General features: G+C 42.4%; 1 protein-coding gene across 1 annotated transcript in view; it reads left to right on the top strand.

Annotated features, from left to right (window-relative positions):
* ABCA12 (ATP binding cassette subfamily A member 12) overlaps nt 1-25,750 on the top strand; it is an 84,468-nt gene that overhangs the window by 33,448 nt on the left and 25,270 nt on the right. The window contains exons 12-33 of the mRNA XM_065069090.1: nt 663-769; nt 2,210-2,463; nt 2,581-2,693; nt 3,135-3,259; nt 3,993-4,166; nt 5,089-5,253; nt 6,064-6,265; nt 6,833-6,972; nt 7,547-7,666; nt 8,847-8,937; nt 10,271-10,450; nt 11,962-12,262; nt 14,874-14,988; nt 16,358-16,687; nt 17,594-17,663; nt 17,757-17,891; nt 18,592-18,747; nt 19,513-19,690; nt 21,225-21,443; nt 22,096-22,292; nt 22,665-22,825; nt 24,394-24,618. Of these exons, the coding sequence (XP_064925162.1) occupies nt 663-769; nt 2,210-2,463; nt 2,581-2,693; nt 3,135-3,259; nt 3,993-4,166; nt 5,089-5,253; nt 6,064-6,265; nt 6,833-6,972; nt 7,547-7,666; nt 8,847-8,937; nt 10,271-10,450; nt 11,962-12,262; nt 14,874-14,988; nt 16,358-16,687; nt 17,594-17,663; nt 17,757-17,891; nt 18,592-18,747; nt 19,513-19,690; nt 21,225-21,443; nt 22,096-22,292; nt 22,665-22,825; nt 24,394-24,618 (3,758 nt within the window). The remainder of the gene's footprint in view (nt 1-662; nt 770-2,209; nt 2,464-2,580; nt 2,694-3,134; nt 3,260-3,992; nt 4,167-5,088; nt 5,254-6,063; nt 6,266-6,832; nt 6,973-7,546; nt 7,667-8,846; nt 8,938-10,270; nt 10,451-11,961; nt 12,263-14,873; nt 14,989-16,357; nt 16,688-17,593; nt 17,664-17,756; nt 17,892-18,591; nt 18,748-19,512; nt 19,691-21,224; nt 21,444-22,095; nt 22,293-22,664; nt 22,826-24,393; nt 24,619-25,750) is intronic.

Below are 25,750 nucleotides of genomic sequence, written 5' to 3'. Positions count from 1 at the left end.
GCAGTTATTTTTGAGAGTTAACATGGTATTTCACACAGATATTCATCATATGAGCTTATTGTAAAACCTGAGAGGTTTATCTGCTCGCAGAATAGAGATACCGGGTGTGCTCTGAAGGGCACCATAAGGAGTCCTGTTTCCAGCATGGGGTGGATTTCTTCAGGAGCAAAGCACTGACTTGGGCTGGCTCCATTAACAGCCAGTGCGGTGGGTTGACCCTGGCTGGACACCAGATGCCCACCAAAGCTGCTCTGTTACTCCCCTCCTCAGCTGGGCAGGAGAGACAAAATATAATGCGAGGCTCTGAGAGATGGCTCGGCAGTTACCATCACGGGCAAAACAGTCTTGACTTGGGGAAAATTAATTTATTACCAATCAAATCAGAGTAGAATAATAAGAAATAAAAACGAAATCTTAAAACACCTTCCCTCCACCCCTGCCTCCTCCCCCTCCAGCGATGCAGGGGGCCGTGCAAACCCAATACATCCAGATTAAAACCCAGGCCTTGGTCTGTGATTTCAGAGGTCCTGAACCATGGGAATTTTGTGAACAATAGCAAAGCTCAGTAGGCCTTGGAATAAAAGTGACGGTATTCCCATCTGTGAAGTTTCTGCAAGTCTGGCATTTTGTCTAAAGTAACTTTTGTTTTCTTCCTTGCACAGAAAACATTACGCTGCTTTTGAAGCGAGCTCATCTGAAAAAGAACCCTTTTATGCAAAATAATACCTCTGAGAAGCATTCATCCATACCAGAGCTCCTGAAGCTAAAAGTGAGTCTGCTTAAAATGCTGACTTGAAGGACATCCTGCAGTGATACATGAATGTGCAATATGTTTTTTTTTTTTGAAACAGCATATAGAAAAAAAGTTTCTTAAAAAAACCTGATAAAAACTAGGACTGAAAATGTGTTTTCTGCCTGCTGCCTAAATTTAAAGTTCACCATTAAATGGGCTGAGGAACTTGTTATGTGAGTGCCTACCCAGTGTACACCCATTTTTCTGAGAAGGGAGAGGTGTTCCTGTCCTCCCTGTCTGTTGGATAGAATGGCTTCTGTTTTCCACCAGCCATCCCAAAAGTATGATCACTATGTAGGTTGCTAGTGGCATCATATTCCTCATGAATCTGATCACTAGTAGTTTTAAAGTTCCATGCACTGATAATTAGCGAAGCACCTTGCAGAGCAGAGATCGGTAGTCCCCATTCCTGGCTGCCTCAGCTTCATTTGAGAAGTATGTCAGGAGGAGTTTCCAAAGGCACAAACAGCAGTTAGATAATTCTGCCCTGCTGAAAACCAGTGGCATTGTGGATACCCAGCTGGCAGTTAGAAGCACCACTGATTTAATTATTAGTATGTCTGAGCTGTACCAACACCGACGTGGCTGGAGTCCAAGTCCCCGCATGCTCCCTTAGCCCTGGGTGCCTCAACACTGTAATGGTTTCTGACATTAAGCACCTAAACAATATTAATTCATTAATTTCCTTCACTAGCTTTGGATTTGGCAATGCCTCATTTGGATAAAATGCTTCTTACACCATACATACATGATTGCACTAATATCATGCATGCACATTATTTTTCTGTATGAGAAATATAATTAAAAAGTTTTTTATAAAAAAGCTAACAGCATGCAATGCTGTTGCTGCCTAATGTCTGTAACAAAAATACAGTGAGTGTCCCTGTGACAGGTACTGTAGGTGGAAAACAGTTCTTGCCCTAAGAGACTGATAATATAGTCATGTCAGACAAGAGGGAAGCCCATAATAGCAGAATAGGCGAACTCCTGACTTCTAACCAGCTCCATTTCAGTAGTAGAGATGTAGTAGAGATGACCAGGTGGTATCTGAAAGGCTAAGCCTGTTGGACAAGGTAGATTTATTTGGTCTCTGGAAATAGTAAGTCATCAATAGGTAAGTCCAAATGGAGTGTTGCTGGGTATGCGTGTTGGGCAGGGGAAATATGTTGAGGCTTGCAAGGTTTTTTAGATCCTGTGCAATTTTGTGTACCCACAGCTGCTACAAACTCATGTAGGAATGATTGTTATCAGCTGTTTTGTTGGAGACCTTTTTAGTGAACAAAAATATGTATTAAAATTTTAATCCTAAAGAAGAATGGAAAGGGACAGCTAGACTCTTTAAAACTTGCCTTTTATAATTCTGTTATCTAACTGGTGTTTGTACATTTGTCTTCGTTTTCAAAATTTCCTTTGAAGATATCTCGCCTCCGGGATCTGACAACACTTCTTTGTGACTATGAGAGCTTTAAGTTAGTACAGCATGTTTGCCATCTCCCTGATGTTAGCTTTGGAAAACTGTGTGAACAAAGTCAATCTCCTGAGCAGCTCCTTCATGCTATTGAACTGAGCAATCAAGTTGTGACCAATGTCTTGAATCACAGAAGAATCTCCCAAGAACTTAAAAATATATTGATTGGGGATGCCACAAACATCCAGACACAAACGGAGTGGTAAGGTCCTCCCTCTGAGTTAGATTCCTTTATATTCTATTTATGAAGTGATGAAATGGCTTCTTGTCTTCTTTTCATATTCCAAATTTTGTTGATTGTTTTGTTTTTCCAATTTAGGTTTCAAGAAAATGTACCGGAAATCGCCTTTTTTCAAGAGATTCCTCAGTATATGAATACTTTGAATTCCGTGTTGAATATCACTGAGAATTTAACAGATTCTAGCACGCAAGGTAGCTTTCTGTATTTACTTTACAATGTTGGTAAACATCATCACTAGTGCTGTATTTTCAACTGGAAATCCCAAGACTTGCTTAGCTGCCAAGAAGTTATATTAATGAAATAACCATGTCCTTAGGTTTGTTCACCTGGGGTAATTCTAGAGCATATTCTAGACTACTCTGTGTTTTCTGTGCAGCCCAAGTAGTCCTATGTGCTGACAGTTCCAAGCCTTTGTATTTGAGTAACTTCTGCTATCACTAGACCTGGCAACTTCAGCCCACAAATCAGATGTTAAACCCTAGGAAACGCATCTGTATTTTGCAAGTTTTTTCTTCATCATCAGTGATGTACCACAGTTCCAGACTTAACCTAAAGTCCCATCTGTGTGCTTGAGATTGCTGTATGTCTGGAGAAAGCTGTTACATCAATTGTTCTTTGATTGTTCTTTGCAGAAAAGTTAAGAGATGTGTTAAAAAATGTGGACCAGCTTAAAGAGGATCTCAGAAACACAACAGGAATGTCTACAGCCAGTATTGATGCTCTTCTAGAAGCATCTCTCCCAGAAAACAGCAGTCAGGTAAATTTGCTGTCATCCTGGTGAGATATCTTGTTGCTTTCTACCTCTCAGACCATTAAAACCAGAATTTGTTAGCAAATGAGCTAAGCAGATCACTGTGTGTGTGACAGCACAGAGAGAGGTAGATGATCCCACAGGGACAGGCAGCATGGCATGTTATGGATCCAAACAGCCATCAGAAATGCAGTAAGGGTGATATTTGATGTTAGTTCAGCCACTGGAGACCAAGAGCCATAAGGTGGTTGCTCTGAGCCGTATCAAGGGCACAGTTCACTCTAACAGGCTAATGAGGACCAAGTGGTGTCCTCGGTAGAGTCCTCAGTGCTGAGGAGTTGTTGCAGCCCAGATGGAAAAGCAGACTTCTAACCACCTGAGAGCATGCAAGGTCCCAAAAATAGCCTCCCATAACAAGAGGTGAGCTTGCCTGTGCAAGCAAAGCTCCAGATGCTTTTCCCCTTCCCAGCCATCTTGTCTGTACCAAGCCCCAAAGAGGGGCTCTTTTCCAAATTTCACGTGCACCAATCAATGGGAAATTGAAGCCACAAAAGCTTTTATTACTGTGCCAGCTCAGAAGTAAACCACAACCCTCAGGATTTGTCCCTTGCAGTGGGAGTAATGGGTAGGCATATTCTGGTTCTTGTGGAAAGCACAGCAGCAAGGCAAGTCTAATCCATGCGTGCCAGAGCTGGCAGTCTACACCCCTAACAAATCTTTTCTTCTTTTGTGCAAACAGCTCATTTCTCAGATCCTCCAGCTGGAGTCCTGTAGCGCCCGTCCTGCTGACCCACAGCTGCAAACAGTAGCGGAGGAGTTCTGCAATCTCTCTCTTTCAGAGAGGACTCGTGAGATGTACATCCTGGGGGTCACCCTGTTACGACACTTAGACATTTACAATTTCTTATACAAGGTTAGTGCTGGATTTGTAGAGTGCTTTCTATAGTCTTTGCCGCACGTAGTGGCTGAAAGGTCATAAAATATCATTGCAGTGGCCAGAAGCTATGCTGATTTACACAAGCCAAAGATCAGGCTTTGCTCGTGCAGTAATTTTTATTGCATATCCATGCTGTGACAGTGTGGCTATAAATGAGGATCCCAGCTGGTGTAAACCAGCAAACCTCATTTTAAGGCACTGGACCTACTCTAAATGCCTCCCTATCTGCTAGTATCTTTTATATGCTGTCACAACCTCTTGAACATCCCCAGCTGAGGTCAGCCTTCACAAAAGTAAGGCACCGGGCTAAATTTTTTTATTCCTTGGAAAGGAAAGCCCTGGAAAAAGTCCTTTAAAGTACATTTTCCCAATCTAGTTGGTACTGCCAAGTTATTAAATTATTCAAATATCCCATGCACACAACTATATAAACGGCATGTAAAAATACCATTCATGGAGAAGCGTGTATTGAATACATACTTAAAATTGCTACAGCAGTGATCCTGGGGGGAAAAAAGTTATTAAATGAGAATTTCAATGAATCTGGCTCAGGTGAAAAGTCATTTGTAGTGTTTGACATCTGTGTTGTGTGAAATGCTACCTCTTAGAGACTTAAACTATATCCCAGCCAATATCTGATAGACATTTCCTAACTGTAGGTGTAATATGCACTGGTCAGAATATGTAATATTCAGGGGAGTGGTTTTCAAAAGCATTTGGGGATTTAGGAATACAAATCCCATTCATTTCCCATGGGACATCCTCTCCCTAAGCCTCTTAATGGTTTTAAAATCCCACAGTCTTTCTCTTAAAATTAATACAATATGGATGTGTGCATGCATGTGCACACAGATTCCTTCCTGCTAATGATAATTGATTTCCTTCCTGCCTCTCGCAGATGTTTTTCCCTAAGGAACTGCAGAAACCCATGGACATGATGTTAGACCTTCTGACAAAAATGAAATATTTCAGACACCAGGTTGAATCTGGTGTTGAACCGTTGCTACAAGCTATTCATTCACTGAAAAAGCTCCGGGAGTCTAGAAATGTGCCACTGACTAAGGTACGTGTAGTCTGCATGTGCTTTGGAGGCAAAACACCACTGGAACAGTTCCCACAGGAATTTTTTACCCTAGAAGTCAAAGGTGCATTAAGTCATTGATTACTGATTCTCTTTAGAAGCAGCAGTGTTCTAAGAAGAATCTCTATCAAAGTTGTATGTTGCCCTCCTGGGAGAGCTTTGATTTGGAGCAGTGGGCTCATCATGTGCTCATGACGGGGGGGACATTGGGAACATCTGCTGTGGGAGGGACACTAGGAACAAAAATGCTGGGAATGAACAGCTGTCTTGAAGGAGTATAGACTTCCAACAAAATGCTGGAAGGGGTCAGCTTGTGGAAACAGCTGGAGAACAAGGCTTATCCAAAACCACAGAAATCAGCAGCAAAACTTTGCTCTAGCTTTAGTGTGCATGAGATCACACCGAAAGCCTCAAGGTTGCCCAAAACATTCAGCACAAACCCAGTCCTGCTCTGACAGCTTCAGTAACTTCAGGTTGCACTAACTTCATCCAGCACTGGATCCGATCCCTATCGGATCCACAGATCACAGGCATAATTTCTGGTAATCACACATTGTAGACATTTCCCACATTGGATCTTGTACCTGGAAATGAATTTACCACCTCTGTCATAGCAGAGGTTAGCTGAAAAAGCATGGCAAGTCACTCTCTTTTTCGTAGAGACAAACTTCTCATAAGAAAGCAATATAGAAATGTTCAATCCTTGCCTTCTAATTCTGTTTTTTCCCTTTTTCTCTCAGAATGGGGTGCTTCTAGCATGCAGGATTTACTTGTATTTTATCTCTTCTGCAGGCATTATTTAAACCAGACAACTTTAGGACGACACGTGGCACATTTAAGTCCATGTCAAAAGTTCTCTGCAACCAGCAGATCACACCCCTGTTTTTTGAGTCCTTACTTCCAGATTTTGGAGACCATGTAAGCAACAGTTCTTCTCTGGAGGATATCCATGTCCAAAAGATGATAAGGAAATATGGGATACCTCCTGACTCCAGTAAGTCTGACTTTTCCTTAAGGCAAAAACATTTCAGAGCCAAACTGTACTGTTTCCGGAGAGATCCAGTGCTGAGCTGTCCCTCTGTATGTCTCTGGGGGGCTGTAAGTGCTCATGATTTATGGAGCTGAAGATCTGCGTTGCCCTAATTATCAGCGGTTGATTCCCATAAATGCTAAAACAGCCTGTGTAGCAGAGCAGTGCTTGATGCTGTGTTGTTTCCCATTTGTTGCTGATCTGGTCTTAGGGCTTGACAGGTCACTGCTTTTCCTTGATGTGTAGTTTTTCTGACTGTACTGACATTATTAGCTCCTATGAGTTCAACAGAACTTAATTTAACCTTCAAGCGGAGAATCTTGGCTCGAACACTGAGACTTTTGTTGTCTTGAGTTCAGCAACAGGAGGTTTTGGGGCTGGATTGCTTTTGTCAAGACACATTAAATCAGTCAGTGAAGAGGACCCTGAAATCTTTCACTGGACACAGCAACAAACTGGGCAGATGGGGAAAAAAATACACTGGTAGGTTTCTCAGGAAAAAGCAATTTGTTTGCCTTTCTCCCCTTGCAGCACCGTTTTGCTTATCCTTTTACCTGGACCTGGTGAAGACCCCAAGTGGAGCTTTAATCTGGTCTTTTTTAAAACCAATGGTGCTTGGGAAGATCCTTTATACGCCAGATACCATAGAAACTCGAGCAATCATGGAAAAGGTATGGCTCTGTTTACACTGCATCAGGATACACCCACTTAAAAGGATTTTAATTTATCTAGCACGGGCTTGTTTCTTTAAGAAGTAGTCTATTTTCTGACTGTTTGGAGTATTAGTCAAATTACCTTTTCCTAGTTGCATTGCTGGTCATACGAGTAATCTTTTGTCTTTGAAAGCATCTTACCTCCAAAATATTGCAGTTCGTCTAATATTTATAATACAATTTTTTAAGGCCTTCAGCTTATAAGGTTTTACCTCCATATTTTCAGCCAGTAACACAGTGATGTCTCCCAGGACAGATGCTATAACCAGTGCTTGTTCACAAGCAGCCCAGTAGTAGAAGGAATGCTGATATCCAAGGCATGCTCCAAACGTCCCATATGAGGCCATACTTTTAAGTATTTGCATCCCAATTCAGTGTGTTAAGGGGCATTTTGCCAAGCAGTGACAGGGGGCTAAGAAAAATCCTAGGGAAACCAAAGTTGGTCTCAGCTGTTTTATTGACTTGTTTATTTTTAAAAAGCTTTAAGGTAAATGAATAAATGAATCGCTATATGATGTGGGTTTTTTTATAGTCTAGTGCAACCCTGAAGCAGATGGCTGATCTAGCCCTGAAGTCCCAGGAGTGGTTGGACAAGTCTCCTGTCATCATGAATTCACTGACTAAGCTAAACCAGACAGTTCCGATGATCAAGGTATGAGATCTGACCTCTCCCGTCTCTCTCGCGGGAGGGAATTGGGGGTGTGGATTTCTGCCCTGAGGTAAACTGGGGTTCCACAGACCTCAGGGACATCTTAAGTCAGCTGGGGAAACCCTTCTCAGGCTTTTTTGTGCCAGACTCCACAGTTTCTGTGCCTGCCTGTTCCTGTAACAGAAATACTCCTGACGCACCTTCCCGTCTAAATCCTCTTTCTGAAATGACCTGTTTGTAATATGCCCCCTGACGCTGGCCATGCTGGGGCCTGCTGGAGGGCGAAGATGAGTGAGGAACACTCTTCAGTTTGTAAATTAACTTTCTGCTTGATGGAGTGATCCAGCCAGCCAAAACCAGGCAAGAAATGACTTTTTCAGAAAATGAAACAGTATCTATAATAAGCATGTAGCTCTGGGTACACACATAAGAGCTATAAGATGTCTTTGTACCTCAGTGAATGTAAATAAAATTTCTTTTTCCCTTCTTAAGGAGCCTAGCCTTGCTTGGATACAGAAAGCAGTAGGCTGCAATGTTTCGCATACTTGCTTCCCATTCTCTGCAGTAAAAATTGTCTCCTTTTCTTACAAAACTATGAAAATTAGATGTCTGGAACCCTAAAGTATTAAAGCTAATTTTGGTGGATGGAATTAATTGTAATTTTGATGGCACTGAGAGAAAATTCAGAGTAGAATATGCAAAAGTAAAATGAAATATTCTCTGCTGGCTGCATTCGTTGGTGGAATAATAAACTATTTAGCAAAAAAAAAAAAATCTGTCTACTGGTCTTCAGGCTAAACTTTGGTCACCTACCCATTGTTCTCTGGCTGTGTTCACAGGACTTAAAACAGGCACAGGTGAAATGTACTGCACTTTTAGAATAACAAAGGTTTTCTATGAATTTTCTATGGGACTCTGGTTCCTGGTAGAGAGACAAGAGACATCCTCTCTCGACTTCAGGAAACGCTAGCCTGGACTCATAGGGTTCTGTATGGTGTTTTTCATGGCTAACATTTCCCCATCCTGATAAATAGAGTGAAATATGGAAGGTCAGGAAAAGACTAGGGGAGGGTTGTACAAATGCACAGTGAAGGCAGCTGGTTTGTTGTATTTTAGAAATACATTGAATAAGATCAAGGGGCCTCTGGTCAAACTGCTGCTTTTTCTTTTTTCTTGTTAACAGAACACCCTGCAGAATCCCTTTGTGCAGGTTTTTATCAAGTTGATGGTGAATTTGGATGCAGCTGAACTGCTGAGTCAAATAAATGAACTTGGTAAGTTGGTCCGCATGTCCTGTCCTCTTATTTGTAACTTCAGGTCTGGGAGCTCCAGAGTCACCAAACTGTAAGCCATCCTCTGGCACTGCTGTCTGGCCAGTATCGGATGCTTTAATGCAAGGCAATCTCAACTGTGACTCAAAAACCTAGTTGTCTGTGGGAAAAGGCTCTTGGAAAGCAAAGGGCTTGTATGAAGAGGTGTATCTGGTGAGAGTTGAAGGGATAGTAGGATGGGAATCTCTGCAGCTGAGTGTGGCCACTGGAGGACACTGTTTAGCCATAATTATCACTTCAAATCAGCTACCTGAGGCTCTACTGGTAAGTGTTGAGGTGAGCTCACTTGCATCACATCAGGGTTCAACTTAAAAGTTTTCCAGAGCAGAAAAGCGAGGGATCAGATACAGGTACCCAGCCTGATGAAGCCAGAGGCATCATTACAGGAGATGCTCTGCTGGAATTTGCTGTTCTCTGGTGGTCTTGCATGGTCTTTCAAGGTGAGAGTTGCTGGTCTGCACTGTGGGAATCGCCAGCTAGCAGTGGTGGAGGATGCATCCTGTTAGTGCATGGTGCGATGAGCACAGTCCTTCCTAGCTGGTCTTATTGTCCCTACCTGCTTTTTCAATGAGTGGCCATACATATCAACATAAATCTGGGTTGTGTCAGCAAAACCGAACATAAATCACAAGTGGTTGTCATTTGTTGTAGTCAGGATATTTACATACTGTTTGTGATGACCCCTGTGTAATTTCACAAGTAGCATCGCCTATCTTTACTCCCCATAAAATCATCGTGCCTGCAGCAGCTGTTCCTATTAGTTACACTGCATTATGCAGTCACCTTTTACAACAGCCAAGAAACAGCAGCGTCTTTATTAAACCGCATTATCAGGTTTAGTACACACAACAGACATAACTTCTCCTTGATGTGCTTGGATAAAGCACATTCTCCCCTGAGACAGAGCAGCTCAACAGACAAGTTGATTACATCAAAAACTGTAAGATGTGGAATGAATGGCGAGCATCATGTGCGAGTCTAAAACCTCAGCAGGTTAGTAGCAACTTCTGATTTGGGATGGCTGTCACATCCCATTGCTGGCATCCTCCCAAAGGTGAACTCACAAGCGTATTACAAATGATTAACATAAAAATTGGGTCAACAACATACCTTCATTGTGCTGCTAAGTGCAGAAATGTATTTTACACTTAATGTTTAGTATGATGGCTTGCTTTCTTCTTTTCTGGTGTCATTGTTAGTGTAAAGAGCAGAATGATGTGTTGGATTTTTTGCCCCGTGTAGTGATGCTACTGGTTTTGTTTGTGTTTCTTTTCAGATGATATTCGTCTGGAATTACAGAACAATGCTGACATCGTCGATCAGCTGAATACATTAGCTACCCTTGCTGTAAATGTGTCCTCCTGTGTCTCATTTCATCGCGTTCGGGCAGTCAAGAGCTTAGAGGAAATGGAGAAGATGGCTAAAGAGCTCTTTCTGAAGAACGAGCTTTTTGCAAGTACGTGACAGTCTTGTGTCCCCCTGTGAATTAAAATTGGCCTCCTTCAAGGTGGGAGTCCAGCATCAGAAGTCTGACTTTCCACCAGCAACTGTCGTGGTCACAGCTCCCACCACACAGTGATCAGTTCTGAGCCAGTGTCTGCGGGACCCACACCCTGGGACCTCCTTATGGCAGTGGTTTACACTCTCCTTTTTGTATGTCCTCTTCTCTTACACCTCCTCTGTCTGTATAGAAAGCCTTTGGTCAACTGGTGTTTTCTCTCGGTTAATTCTCAGTTTGAACAAAATTTCACTGCACTTAGGAGACCTTCATGACAGCTGCCTTCTTTCAGGCTCCCCTAGGAAAAGATGCTTTAACTGAGAAAGAGATCATGGAATCCTAGAATCATTCAGGTTGGAAAAGACTTTTAAGATCAAGTCCAAATATGAGACAGTTCAATTTATTAGAAGATCATAAAGCTCTTGAGATGTTCCAGCCAAACACTGCGATATTGTATTAGGTCTTCTCAGTCACATATTTCACATTTCTGGGATCAGATTGTAGCCTCAGATCAGATTACAGAGGGGGGTGGGAGCAGTAGAGAATAGGAACTTATGTTAATTTGGATGTCTTAATTTTTAATAATACCACCAAATATTTCCTCAATTAGGTTTTACTTTTAAGTCTTGTGACCTATTTGATTTTATACCTCGTAATTGAGGAGTAGATAGAAACTTTTTATTTTCTTGAAACTTCAGACCCTGATAATATTTGTCTATTCCCATAAAAGCAGTCTCTTTCCATGTTTCTCCTCCATTCTATTATATGATTTATCTAAGGAATAATCAGGAAAAATATTCTGGAGAGAAGAACTTCCATGGTATTGCCTCTACTCAAACAGACATCTTAAAGGAAAAGAAGTCCTGTCTGTCAAACTGTACCTACAGCATGCCATTTCCTAACAGGAACTTGCAAAGCTTTTATATTCTTAGACATCTCAGCTTTGCAGGAATTTGCGTGGGCGCAAAAATATGTTTATAGGTCATGAACAATTTTCAACACTGTGTTCTTGAGATTTGTATGTTACAGCATCACTGTGTGACCTGTATTGATAAGAGAACCTTTGGGCATGTTCATGAGAGGTTTGTGTGCTGTGTGACATACCCAACAGCTGTGTGGCAGTTCATGTTAACAGCAAGATTTTTCTAAATACAGCTGGCTATTTTGAGAGCCTTTGGTTTTTGAGTGCTCAGTGGGAAAAGATTTAAAGGCTTTGGGGGTGTATTTCACACTCGGAATCATTGGTCACATTTGAAAGTTTGAGTAGCTGCGGTGATGTATAGTTTCCGCTTCCAGACCCTCAATAAGCAGCCTACCCATCTGAGCATTATTTGTGCAGCAACGAAATGAAATGATGGATTGTAATGTAGAAAAGGCTTATAAAAATGAGGAATTCCTACATATCTGTGTGTACTGCTCCCATGCTATCCACTCTGAAGGGAAAGCCTTTTTTTCCTTTCTCTTCCAAGGTATCATTTTCAAGCTGCCTTCGAGCCAGAGCAGCCCTGGGGACTTGGCCCTCCCTCCCGTGCTCAACTACACCATCCGCATGAGCAGCCGGATCACGCAAACCACCAACAGGATCAGGGAGCGCATCTGGACGGTGGGGCCGCACAATTCCACCTCGCAGAGCCAGATTTACAGCCGGGCATTTATTTATATCCAGGACAGCATCGAAAGAGCCATTATTGAGCTACAGACTGGCAAGAATCCAGAGGAAATAGCTGTTCAGGTCCAGGCCATGCCTTACCCCTGCTACAATAAGGATATGTAAGTTCGTGTGGCTTTTGTCTTCGTGCTTTGTGTAAGCTCATCTTGTCTGATTGCTGGAGTTCACCAGCTGCACTGGTCTCCTTAATTTGATGTTCACATGGCATAGAAATAATTTCATTTTGTGTTTTTTTTTTGTTTCTTTTGTTGTGTTTTTTTGTTTGCTTGTTTGTTTTTTCATGAGTCTGAACAAAATTTGGACCCTAGTATAAATTATCTCTGTTTACTTTGCTCAATCTTTTGTTTTCAGTGGTCTGTATGTACCCAAATTGTCACAGTAACTATAGGTTTTAGAGCAGGTAAAATTCTCTGCCCCTATTTTTACCACACATAGTAGAACTGAGACTGGGGTTGGAAGGACTTGGGTTACATATGAGTGTTGGCTTGTTCTGCAGGTGTTTACATGCAGACAATGCAGCAGAACTTAGAAAATTTATTTATTGGGCAAAAAGTCCCTAGGTTTATGAGCTTTGTTCCTAGAGATTGCTATCCAGCTGTGGTATTTGTTTTTCATTCCAGTGATTCTAGCTCATGTTCAGTGTATAGTGAATAGTTCTAAATACAGGTGCTTCTCAGATGCTTTAAGAAGTATAAGAGGGAAGATGAAATTATACCATTCATCTCTGCAATAATGAGGGAGGACAGAGAAGTTTTTGATGCGCTGGGTTGCTGGAGTTAAGAGCCTGTTGTACAGAGCAGTGCAGTGTGAACCATTGCAGTGCAATGTACATTGCAGTACAGAGCAGTGCAGTGTGACCAGCATTAAGTTTCCAATGGTGAAGCAGATCAGAAAGTTTTGGATCATCTTCCGTTCCTCTCATTTTGAGCCAGATCTGCAGCTAATATAAACTGCATTTCTGCCAAATGCGATGGAGATAAGCAAATCTCTCACAGCTGAGGGCCTGCCCCTTCTGGCAAGGCAATTTTGATCTGCATTGGAAAGCTGGCAATATAGTATGTCCTCAGAATTATTACCCTGATCACAGCTGGTGGCCAAAGTGAGTGGAAAACACACAGGGAAGGGATTTCAGTGTCCATCAGAAAGCACTGAAGGATGTTCAACAAATAGTATTGGTAGGTTGGATGGTCCCTCCACCCTGACATGAAGGTTTCCTTTGGACCAAGAGTACAGACTAGACCTAGGAGCTCTTTCTGTTGAAAAGCCTGCGTGTCTCCCGCCTGAGCTAGAAGATTTCTGGGAGCTACAGCTATAGGACCTATAGCAGACCTATTAACCTCCTGTCACTCAAGAGAGCTGGGGACCTGTTATCTCTTCTCGAGGTAGCAGCATGCAAAATGCCTGCAAGCATGCAGGCAGTAAGCATTCAAACCAAGTGTCGACTTCTTGCAGCAAATATGTTGGATTAGTGCTGAGAGTGAGTTTTGTACCACGATTAACTGGCTGCTGGAGGCGTTTATTGCAGCGTTAGCTGCTCTTTCTTTTGTTCTTGAGCTGCTGAGAAAACCACTTGCCTTCGGGTTTCCCTCTTCACCCCAGGTTCAGAGGGATATGAGGTTGCTCAATTATTAAAATACCTGAAGGCTACATCCAGTAGACGTCATCATAAAATGATTGTATATTGATTGTTATCGCATAGTTACCATCCTGTAGGGAAATGGAGGAAATACATAGACCAGTACACAGAAGGTATTGAGAATTTTTAGTAGCCTAGAGATCATGCATAAGGTGGTAGCCTAAAGAAACTCTAAATAACAAAGAGGTAGTAGAGCTACTGAAATGCGCTTTCATTGTTCTTTATAAATATGGCTTCATTTGCATGGAAGCATGCCCTGAAACTGCTGGTTTGTGGGAAAATTTCAGCGTTACATGTAAGAAATTTTAAAAACAGATGTAGTCATATTAATTTCTTCCTGTTATTGCACATTAAATTTTACCAAGGAATAACACTTTTTAAACCAGGTTTAGAAATGATGGAGGAAAGCATAGCCCTGTAGATACAACAGAGTGAAACTCCCGCTAAAAAAGTTTGCTTTTCATCACAAAAGGAGAAATTTTGCATTGGCCATTGTTGTCTTTGCACACATTTGGCATGGGAGGAAGGCTTTAGCTGAAGCGAGGAGCCAAAAATTGTGAAGCCCACGTTGCAGACCTCGATCTGCAATACCTCTCTTGTGGGATAATAGGACAGACACTCTGAGGGGAAGTACCTATATCCAAACTCCAGCACTAGGAAATATAACCTGATAACAAAATTTGGCCATTATATTTCTGAACAGAACTGGGGATTATGGCTGGCTGCTGTGATGTTTCAAAGTGGGATGCACCCCATCAGAGAACCAGGAGATGCCCCTATCTGTGGTGGATCCTGCTCCTGCCAGTGGTGCAAAACTTGCAGAATGCATCTGGAAATCCCTCTGTGATTCAGAAAAAGAAAAAAAGATTTTGAACAGTCAGGAGTCCCATGAATAGAAAATCCAATGCAATGGCAAAATAGCTTTTTTTTTGTAGTTATTAATTATAGTCCACATTTTTAAATATAAGCATGTCTTTTCCTGTGCCAAAGTATTATTCTGAAAAATATATTCTGTATAAAGCCTTAATCCCCAGAACATTTTGTATTCAGCTAAAGCCCCTATTTGCCTTTTACAGGTTCTTAACCAGTGTGACCTACTCTCTTCCATTTGCTCTGATGGCTGCCTGGGTGCTGTTTATAGCTGATTTTGTTAAAACACTCGTTCAAGAGAAAGATCTGAGGCTTTATGAGGTACGGTGAAACTTTCTGGGGCGTGCAAAATTATAAACAGATTTTCCTTATTAGTGGGTAGTATGTCTCATGTGCAATATTAAATGGAGCAAAACAAGCATTAAGGCAACTAGTATTCCAAATATCTATTGTTTGACCTGCAGTGTTTGAATTCTGACATTGTAACCAAGCTTGAAACCACAGAAATGCAGGGCATGTGCCCTTCAAGTAGTGAGAATATTCCTTTGCAGTTATGAACAGTTGAAACGTGGGGACCTCACAAAATTACAAGTTTTCTGAAGATTTAAAGCTCTGTAAAAATTGACTTTGAGTCATACCTGCTGGGGACAAAGACATGAAAAGCGACTTATTTCCTATCCTTGAAGTTATTATACTTAATATTTCAGAAGGTGCTACATATTACATCAGCTCCCCTGAAATGAAGTTCTTCATTCAGGTTGCCTATTGGAAAAGAAATGACATTGAGACACAGGGAATTTATTAAATTAACTCAGGTTCTCAGTGTGAACACAATCAACAGAGATGAGCAGCAAAAAACTTTTGTAAAACTAAGCTTCAGCAAGCAACAAAATCTCGAGCAGATTTGGTTTTTATCCAGTACCATGGAAACAAATACTGATTCACCAAAAACATTTCCAAGAAAGATCACTCTATGAACTGTGATTAGACTGAAAATGAAGCCCGGTGACTAGCTGACAGCCCCTTGCTGTAGTTTAGAAAACCCAGTTTCACTGTCTCTAAGAACCAGGCTGTCAGTAATCTTTTCAGATGTGTAATAATCAACAAAATGACACCAGCACCTGTAGTTTCTTTTGGGTTTAGCAATACAAACTTACAGATTTACAATCCCAAACATACTGTGATAAGTCTGTGGGCTAGGTCATCAGCTAATATAGTTTAATATTGCTTCCTCATAACCATGGTAATTTAGACATTATTTTTTGTCTTGGGGGTATGTGAGAAATGTTTTGCTTTCGAAGACACTTAAGAGTTTTTACACTGAAGCCACTGAGTCAATTAGCATTATTATTTTTTTTTTTTTTTAAATAACCAAAATACTTTAGAAAAGTAACAAATCTAAGGGCAGAAATGGCTTTGGAGCTTGTGGGCTGTGACACTTCATACTTGCAGATCCTGTCAGTGCTATTCTTTTGTAACAGACTGCTTTGCAAGCCTGGGGCATTCCAGAAATGTGAGTGCGTGGTTTCTCCCTCTTTATCAACATTCAGTACTCTGAAGTATGAAAGAGCCTGTTTCGATTGTATGCCATGTCCAGAAGCTGAAAAAAAGAAACATTTCAATATCAGCAGAAAGATCTCTTAATAAACAGTTGTATTTGTGATTCTTTTTTTCACCTTTCTCTCTGTAGTACATGAAAATGATGGGTGTTAATGCCAGCAGCCATTTCATCGCCTGGTTCATAGAGTGTGCCATCTTCCTTCTAATTACTGTCACCTTCCTCATCATTATTCTGAAAGTGGGTGACATCCTTCCCAAAGCAAACACAGTGCTCCTGTTCCTGTACTTTATGGACTACAGCCTGTCCATCATAGCCATGAGCTACTTCATCAGTGTTTTCTTCAATAACACCAACATAGCAGCTTTGGTGGGCAGTCTTGTGTACATCCTCACCTTCTTCCCCTTCATTGTGTTGCTCGTCATCGAGAATCATTTGAGCTTCTCTGTGAAGACCCTACTGGTAAGTTCTGCTTTTCAGTGAGAGGACCGTGTGTGCACCTTCAAAAAATTTCCACTCTTATTATAACTTGTGTTATAAATATACTTGAGTTTGGTGCCTTTCTGAATTCCATCAGTGAGTGCTGACAGGAGAGTTGGCCATGGCCTGTTTGAGGGAGACCTGGAATTAATTGCGTCCCGTGATCCAAAGCAATACTTGTGGAATTCTAGTGAGTTCTCACCTGCTGGCTGAATCAAAATACATTGAGCTACATACTTTGCCCTTCTGAGTTGCAAAGTAAAATGGGTTACTTTCAACCACTGTGAAAAATGAGGCTGTCTCAGTAAGGAGTTTAGGTAGCAGGGCTGTGAAGGAAGGCTGGCTCTGCTCATTGCTGTCTCTGCCCACCCTTTAGTTTCACGTATCTCAAATTCCAAGCCATGGAAGTAAAGGTAAAGCCTTGTTTCTTACCAAGGGTAGAAATAGACAGGTATTAGGTTCCAGAAGGCAGACTTGTTTTCTTTGAGTCACCAGATTCAGGAAAGGACATCTATTAGCGCAAGTGGTAAAAATATTAATGACACAGCTGGTAATTCACAAGCACTGCTGTATTTCAAAAGCCTAAAATAGAGCCCTGTATGCAGGAGAAAATTTGGTCCTGGGTGTAGAAGCAAAAGAAAGGTGTGCTCTAAGGAGATGTTACAGCCCATCAGTAGAAGCACTGCCCATCATAAGCCTGGTCCAGTGCTCTTTGTGACTGTTGGGAAAAAAACCCAAACAAACTAAAAACAACCCTATTCATTTTTCTGGCTCCTGGACCAAGCCAATGAGGTACCTGATTGGTTGACTGACTTGATTTCTCTTTCAGACTCATTCATAAGTTCTTTATTTTCAATATGTATGTATATATTTTTTTTTATTCCACAGAGTTTGTTGTCTCCAACTGCGTTCAGTTATGCAAGTCAATACATTGCTCGATATGAGGCACAGGGCATAGGTATGTTTATTGTAGACAAAACTAGGCTTTGAGCTCCCACGGTAGTGACATTTCACTAATATGGATTCTGTATTTCTAAATTCCTTTCTGCAGGTCTGCAGTGGGACAACATGTATAAGTCCCCAATGATTGGAGACAACACTTCCTTTGGTTTGATGTGCTGGCTCATTCTGATAGACTCTCTCATTTACTTCATCCTGGGATGGTATATAAGGAATGTTTTCCCAGGTAAGGATATGAAACATCAAGGCTGATGCTGAACCATCTATTTTGGAAAACAATGAATTCAACACTGGCTCATTCCGTGATTCAGGCAGTAGAGCAGTCTGGACATGCAGGATACATCTTCTGTTTCTAGGCAGCATGGCTTTGTGGATGTCTGAGAGTGTTAATGAAACTGAAACAGAGTGGAGCAGGGAAGAATTAGGGTTTCTCTGCTTATCACATGGGTAGGTGGGTCTCCTGAAGAAGCTGAAACCAAGGACATGGTAGGATGTGTTTATGGTCTGGTGGGTGAAATAAGAACAGAGCATGTTGGTCTGCATTTGTCAGTTGAGTGATTTTGTGTTGCATTACTTATATCATTTGATTTCTGAAAGTAATTCCTGCCTTGGGCAAGAACCAGCACATTTGTCTTTTACTCTTCTTCCCCACCTAATGAAGCAGTCCACTGGCATACAGAAATCTACCCAGTGGAAAATGTAAAGTACTCCTGCCGTCCAGCTGTGAAGTTACTCAGAATAACAAATTAGTGAATGCCTCTTATTTTGTCAATCAGGCAAAGTCTCCACCAAGTATCAGTAGTACATGAGCACATCAAGAGGGGAGAGATCTCTGTGGAGTTTTATTTTTGCAATTTTGAATGCACCCGGATGTTGATACTTCCTCAGAAACAGACACCTGAATGAGATTCCCCTTATCCTTGCAGGTAGATATGGCATGGCTGCTCCCTGGTATTTCCCATTGCTTCCGTCTTACTGGGTCGAATACAACAGTTACCTCCCCTTCTGGAATGAGAAACGAGGAGGCCTTCTCTTCACCAAGCTGATGTTAAGGAAAGAAGCCACCCTCAACAATAAGATATGTACGTGAATACTGGATGGGGTAGTGTGATACTAACTTATGTTCTAGGTAAAGGAAGCCAAATTTGTACAGGGGCACCATACTGAGAAAGCACATTTCTATATTGATCCTGGTTTGTAGCTCAGGAAAAATTGGAAGCTGTTACATGAATGGAGATATGGCTTTTAAATTGTACTTGTTCTTCCTGTTTGTGGAAATCCAGTACTGATATTCACACACGTGTGTGCTGTAGTTGGGCAGTTACCTTAGATGCATATATCCGCTCTACAAAGCTCTGTGTAGGAATACATATTTGTTTGTGCAAGCAAATAGAGGTTTCCGCTTGACAAAAGGGATTTGTGCTTCTTTGTTCATCTCTTTAAATATTTAGCCTGTGAAATACTGTGCGATCACATATAAAAGCTTGCTGTTTCTACCTCACTGAAAATAACTCAGCAGCTTTCCTGTATGTCCTCTAATTTTCTGCGCTTGCTTAATATAAATTAAGTTAGGTGCTCCAACACATCTGAATATGAGACCTTTTCAAAAGTGATTAATGCTTATTGTCAGGAGTTATTAGAAGCGGCAGAAGTACAAAGGAGAAATCCCAGAGAGCTCAAAATGGTACAGACCCTGTGAAATGTTCTCTGTGTTCCCAGCTGAAAGGCACCTACTTCTGCTGCATTTTGCTTTTAAAAGCCCTGCTTATCTCTGAGGTGGAAACAGAAGCAGAAACATGTGCTGCAGTGCAGTAACTGTCTTCTGACCCTTCTCTTTGGTGTCAAAGGTGCTCCCCCTCCTCACCTGGAGCCCGAGCCCACGGATCTCACCTTGGGAGTCTCCCTCCATAGCATAACAAAAGTTTATGGATCCAAAACTGCAGTGAACAACCTCAGCCTCAACTTCTACGAAGGGAATATCACCTCCCTGCTGGGACACAATGGAGCCGGGAAAACTACGACCATGTGCGTATCCTTTAAAGATGTTTTTGCCTTTTTATACTGTGGCTGAACAAGAGAGCAAGTGGGGCTGTGTAGTGTTGGGAGACTGAATAATGTGCTTTATTAGGCCAACTCTCTCCTGTAGTTTTATCTTGCTCATGGATGACCTTGCCAGTCCCTTCATCTATTAGAATTAAAGGTTCTTTTCTGCTTAGGAACATGCTTTTTAATCTGGTAGGATACCTGTAATGCACAGCACAGCAGTTGTTCTAGCATTTTGTTCCATGACAGTTTGGTGCCTGGCATTGGGTTGTTCTGAAAGCCATGGGCAGCTTGTGCACACACCAAAGCAGAAGTGATGTGAGCAAGAAAGCTTAATGAAGGTGTATTTCAGCTGTACAAACTCATGTGTTGGCTGGGCTGGAATGCTAGTGGGTTAATATATCAGCCTTTCAGACCTTCCAACCTTGCCATTTATAAATTATTATTTGAGTTGTTAGATAATAGCACTAAAACAGACCTGTAGAACTTGACTTCTTCACTGATATATATGTACATCACACTGAAAGCAACATTAAGCTGATAAATAGAAGCCTCAGAAGAGCCAAAACCAGTAAGACAGATGTGTGCTTCATCTCAACTTATTATCAATTCATCTCATATCCTCTTTGCAAAGTGTAGGCAGAGGTGATATACAGAAAAGTATAATGGTTTCTTGAGACTTAGTGCCAGCTTCAAATCCTAAGTAAGGTCACAAGTTACTTCTTCCCTTTTTAATGATAGCTAAAACTCCCAGGAGACAGAGAAGCTCTGGGAAGGTGAAGGGCAGTCTGAGACACATCTTCTCCCTTTAGTCTCTACAAGACAGCACCAAAAATTACTTATAATGTGCAAGTAGTTATTCTGAGCAGAGGGGGTTTGACTCAGGTCTGCTAGGTATTGCTGGGTAGGTAATTATTCGCTTGAACTAGATGAAAGTGCTGCTGACTGTGAGGTGTTTTGTCTGGAAGTCCTCCCCCATTTTTTGTTAATAATGGCAGTGAAATCAGGTTTCCATGCTCTGATGTGGTTAGTAAGATGAAGATGTGGTTTTCAGTCTCTGTTGTGGTTAGCAATATAAGGCTGTCTGGGTACTGCAGACAAACCTCAAAGAATGAAGAGTAACTGGATTATATGAATTCCCAGTGGTTAAATTGGAAGCCCAGGGCATACATGAGTATTGATGTATGGGATATGCAATGGTCTGACTTAGGGAGGGGAAGGCTGAAAAAGATAAAAGTGCACACGAAAAGTAGCCTGAGTTCAGTGTGTCAGCTTGGTACTTGCCCTCGGATTCTCACAAGGGGGTACGAGGATGTCCTTTGATGTTAATTGGCCACAGCTCTGCCAAAGCATGATCAGACAGCAGAAGCAGCAGTGGCCAGTGGTCTCTGGCTGCAAAATGTGTGATGGTGGTGTAAGGAAACTTTGAAAGCGATGATAGGTACAGCACCATGTGAAAAAATTAACTATGGCTTTCTCCTTCTGACTTCCTTTTCTATTAATTTTTGCCTTTCAGATCTATTTTGACTGGGTTGTTCCCTACATCATCAGGTACTATCTTTGTGTATGGCAAAGACATCAGGACTGACCAGGAAGTTATCAGGAAGGACATGGGTGTGTGTATGCAGCACAATGTGCTTTTCAACTACCTCACCACAAAGGAACACCTGCTGCTCTATGGGTACATCAAAGTCCCTCACTGGAGTAAACAGGAGCTCTACCAAGAAGTGAAGAGGTATAAACATAGCAGGGTTGGAGAAGGGAAAGAGGGCTGTCAAAATTATTCTGTGCTAGTGCCATTGCCACCGCGAAGATCAAATGAATGATTTTGAGGATTGTTGCAGATCCAACTCAGAGTTAAAAGAATGCCTTGGTTTGACTAGAGGAATATTTTGATATCTGTGGTTGTAGGAACACATCTCTTCTCCAGGGGGCTTGCAGGCTTCTGTGGCAATTCTTTGGAGATGAATTTATGGGCCTAAGGGTCTAGTCCTTGCTGCTTTACAGTTTTCCCCAGAGAGAGATTTAATCAACCAGTCAGAATGATGATGTTGGCTTTATTGGTTGTGCAGAGAAGTGAAGCAGCCAAAACATCCTGGGGAGCTGGGATCTTGGTGTTCTCACTTGATGAGGTTGAGCCTTTAACCTTGACTTCTCAGACGGAAACTTTGAAAACATCCTAAAAAATATGTTTTGAATTAGAATTCCAGTGACTGAGCTGCAGGGTGAATAATTTCCCTGCACTGTGACCATTCAGTAGAGCAGTCCATACTTGAGCAGTTTTTCATTTGCAGTTATGTTTTTTGGGGGGGGTATTTTCAGATTCCCTACTTTTAAAAGATGCCTGAAGGACAACCTTTGGGTGTTGTTTTTTCTTTGTTTTCAAGGACTTTGAAGGAGACAGGACTGTACAGCCATCGTCACAAGCTAGCTGGCTCTCTGTCCGGAGGGATGAAGAGGAAGTTATCTATAGCTATTGCTCTCCTGGGTGGATCAAGGGTGGTGATACTAGATGAACCAACCACAGGGGTGGATCCATGCTCTCGAAGAAGTATTTGGGAAATTATCTCCAAGAATAAAAAAGGTACTGTTATGCTGCCCAGTGGCAAAGGTGATTTGTGACACTTTTTAAACCGATGGCTTCGAACAGTGTGTTTTGGAGACCGCAGAGAACAAATTGTGGCAGGCTAGGATTTTGCAGGTGCTCTGGGTGCATTCTAGTTGGTTTCGTAAATTCACAGTGTCATTTGAAAAGTAACTTTCCCATAGCACACAATTTATAATGCAGTAACTTTCAACTTCTCTCTAATGTTGCCTTTCATCCAATTTCACTGATAATTAAAAAAAACACAGTGGATTTTCACATGATGCTCTGTTCCCTCATTCAGCATAGCTTTCACCTGTCCCGTGGAATCATGTATTCTGTAGTGGCTGATACCAGCTTTGTGTTTTCCAGGCAGAACCATCATTCTGTCAACACATCACTTGGATGAAGCAGAAGTTCTGAGTGACCGGATCGCCTTCCTAGAGCATGGAGGGCTCAAATGTTGTGGTTCACCATTCTACCTCAAGGAGACATTTGGTGATGGATACCACCTAACACTCACGAAAAAGAAGGTTTGTGCCTGAGTTGCTCCTAAATTTTCAGCGCCTTGGCTGGGAAACTGAATCAGTTGTATGATAGGAAGGAAGAAGGCATGTCATAGTGTGCCACAGAAATGAAACATACTGCAAAAGGTTCATCTCAGTCTTAGATGTCTGCGGTGGAACAGTTGTTCCAGTATAATTTCACTTTCATGGAATAACTTCTTTATGCCCGGGCAAAAGTGGGGTGTGTTTTGGGTTGAAACCCTTGGGTTTAGCCACACAGGTTCAAGAATATTCTGGTCTGTTTCCTTGGGCTGCCAGTAGCATCATGTTTTCACATAGCTCAGCCACTGAGATGCCTGGGTTGCAGTCACTCTGCTCTCTGGCTCTCTCTGCCTATCCCATGCTGGAATTCACATCCTTCTTTTTTGTACTAAGTTTTTTTCAGAAAGAGAGTTCACCAAAACACAGAAATCCCAGCTTCAACCCCTCTACACAAAGCCTTGCAGCTCTAGTTGACAAGGCAGAGGTCTGAGCGTGAGCCCCCTGTATACCAGGTGCACCGTGCAGTTCTTTTTATCCTCCCTTCCCTGCTGGGCCTTGGCTCCCTTTCATGTCCCGTGAGCACGGTCACCACAGCAGGAAGAGGCAGAGATTCTCTTGTTTGTGAGCCTGTGTGAAGCTGAGCTGGAGCTCCCAGCAGCTTCATCTCTGAGGGGGGCTGTCAAGGCTTGCTCAGGGAGTGACAGATGCGAGTATGGTAGTGATACCAAAGAACTATTGAGGATCTGGATGTGAGCGTGCTGCCTCTCAGTGAGAGATGCTAACAGAACGTGTGGCCCCCGCTTCTCTCGAAGCAGAGAGGCACTCTTCAGCAGTGCCACCAGACCAGCCTCCATGCCCTTGGAAAACAGGAACGTCAGTGCTCTGCTTTGTAGAACACTGCTTCCTTGAGGATTAAAGGCAAGGCTGGGTGCAGAGTGTGAATTCTGGAGTTTGGAGAAAGCAAGCAGATGGGGAGAGTTTACCAATAGTAACTGGCCCGAGGCAAAATGTTCTTGCAAGGAAGGGGGAACTCTCCTCTTGACAGCATTTATTGCAGTGCTGTTCATAACCCAAACACACAGAATAATGTGCAGATACCATAAGAGATCAGCCTCTCTTCAAGTATAGATAGAGAAAATGGAAAAAGAGCCACGTGCAAGTCCTGGTTTTCATGAGAAAAAGAGTGTATTTGTGCTGACAGCCAAGTTCAGGTGTCAGTTCTCTTGTGGCTCTCTAGGCTTCTGCTCTGTTGTACTACAAACCCTCTAGCTAGTGCAGAGTGGTTGATTCAGCCCAGTCCCAGTATCCCTGTAAACAGAGGGAACCCAGTGAGGTCTCAGATGGACCGAGGTGAGCATGGTGCCACGCATCCCTCTTCAATGGCCAGAAACCCACTTTCATCTCCTTTTGATATTTAACTTGAAATGTTGCATACCTGGGCTGAGATCACCTGCCAGTTATGCTCTGAGACAGGATTTGGGCTAAATCATACAGTAGGAGGTCTGACCTTGCATCCCTTTCAGTGACCACAGAGTGTTTTCCTCCTTTTTCAGAACATGATAGAGGAGTGTGACACCACAGCAGTGACCTCCTTGATCCAGTCCCACCTCCCGGAGGCTTATCTCAAGGAGGACATTGGTGGAGAGCTTGTGTACGTGCTTCCCCCCTTCAAGTCCACAGTCTCTGGGGCGTACCAGGCGCTTCTCAGAGCCCTCGATACCAGCTTGAGTGATCTCCACCTTGGTTGCTACGGGATTTCAAACACAACTGTGGAAGAGGTATGAGCTCAGGATCTGCTCAGTTTAATGGAATGTTATGGAGATCAGCTTCACAGCACTGTGTAGCTCTGCTTTCTGGGCCAGACGGTAGCATGTTCTGGACGTGACAGTTGCAGGCAGGGGACCAAGTGGTTTGGTTGTTCACTGAGTTACACTTATGAACATGAGCGTGTAGATGTATTTATCAACCTACAAATATACTAATGCACGAAGTGCACCACTGTCTCACCTTGCTAACAGCTTTATGGTATTTTATCCATAAAATGAGATACTGGAGTTAGACTAAGGAGAAAGGGCGATGATGTGTTTCTCTTTGAACTGGTCTCCACTAATCTGGGTTGTCTACAGATGCAGTGAGTGGGGAAGGAGTTAGTGAACCATCTAAATTATGAACTTCAGTATGGATGTTGTATTGTACAAGTGAGTCACCTGGTGCATCTCGGAGTAACATGGCACCTTTCTGCCCACGGGAAATCTCTGGTCAAATAAACACAAACATTTAGCTGCATCAGAAACAAAAAAGTAACTTTAAATGATGAACAGTGGTGACCCTTGTCTTGCAGAAAGGAGGGAGGGAGATTGCTACCTTTCTCCTCAGAAATTCTTGCTTGCTTTCAAGTAGTTTTACTGAGACAGTGAGAATGAGTTATACACCATGTACCATGGGCAGCTGGGATGCCATGGCCATGTACACTCCCAGCATGGAGGCAGAGGGATTGTTCAGAGGCCAGAGGGAAAAATATCCCAGGGAAACATCCTTCCTCGTATCTTCACTGGTGCCATGCAGGGAGAGCCGCCCGTGCGCTGCTCACTGCGTGGGTGTGGAGGGAGCGGAGTTCTGTAGGACTGAGCTGAAATGCAGCCTCACTTACATCTACTCATTAGCAGGTGGTATTAGGACAAGCTAAGTCCAGGGGGCAGCAATAAAGGTTCAAGTTTCCACTGCTGCAGCAGGAGAGAGACAGGAGGAGGTGACGAAGGAGCCGGACAACAACAATTTTATATTGAAAAAAAAAAAAAAGTGAATTTCTCTCACGGAGCACAAAGAGAAGAGAAAGAGGATTGTAATTCACAATTGCTGTACCAACTACAGCTACAAAGTTAGGAGAGTGGATTTTGATTATTGTTTTGG

This window comes from Columba livia, chromosome 7, assembly GCF_036013475.1.
Source record: "Columba livia isolate bColLiv1 breed racing homer chromosome 7, bColLiv1.pat.W.v2, whole genome shotgun sequence".
Taxonomy (NCBI): Eukaryota; Metazoa; Chordata; class Aves; order Columbiformes; family Columbidae; genus Columba; species Columba livia.
This window is presented reverse-complemented; position numbering and strand designations above follow the sequence as displayed.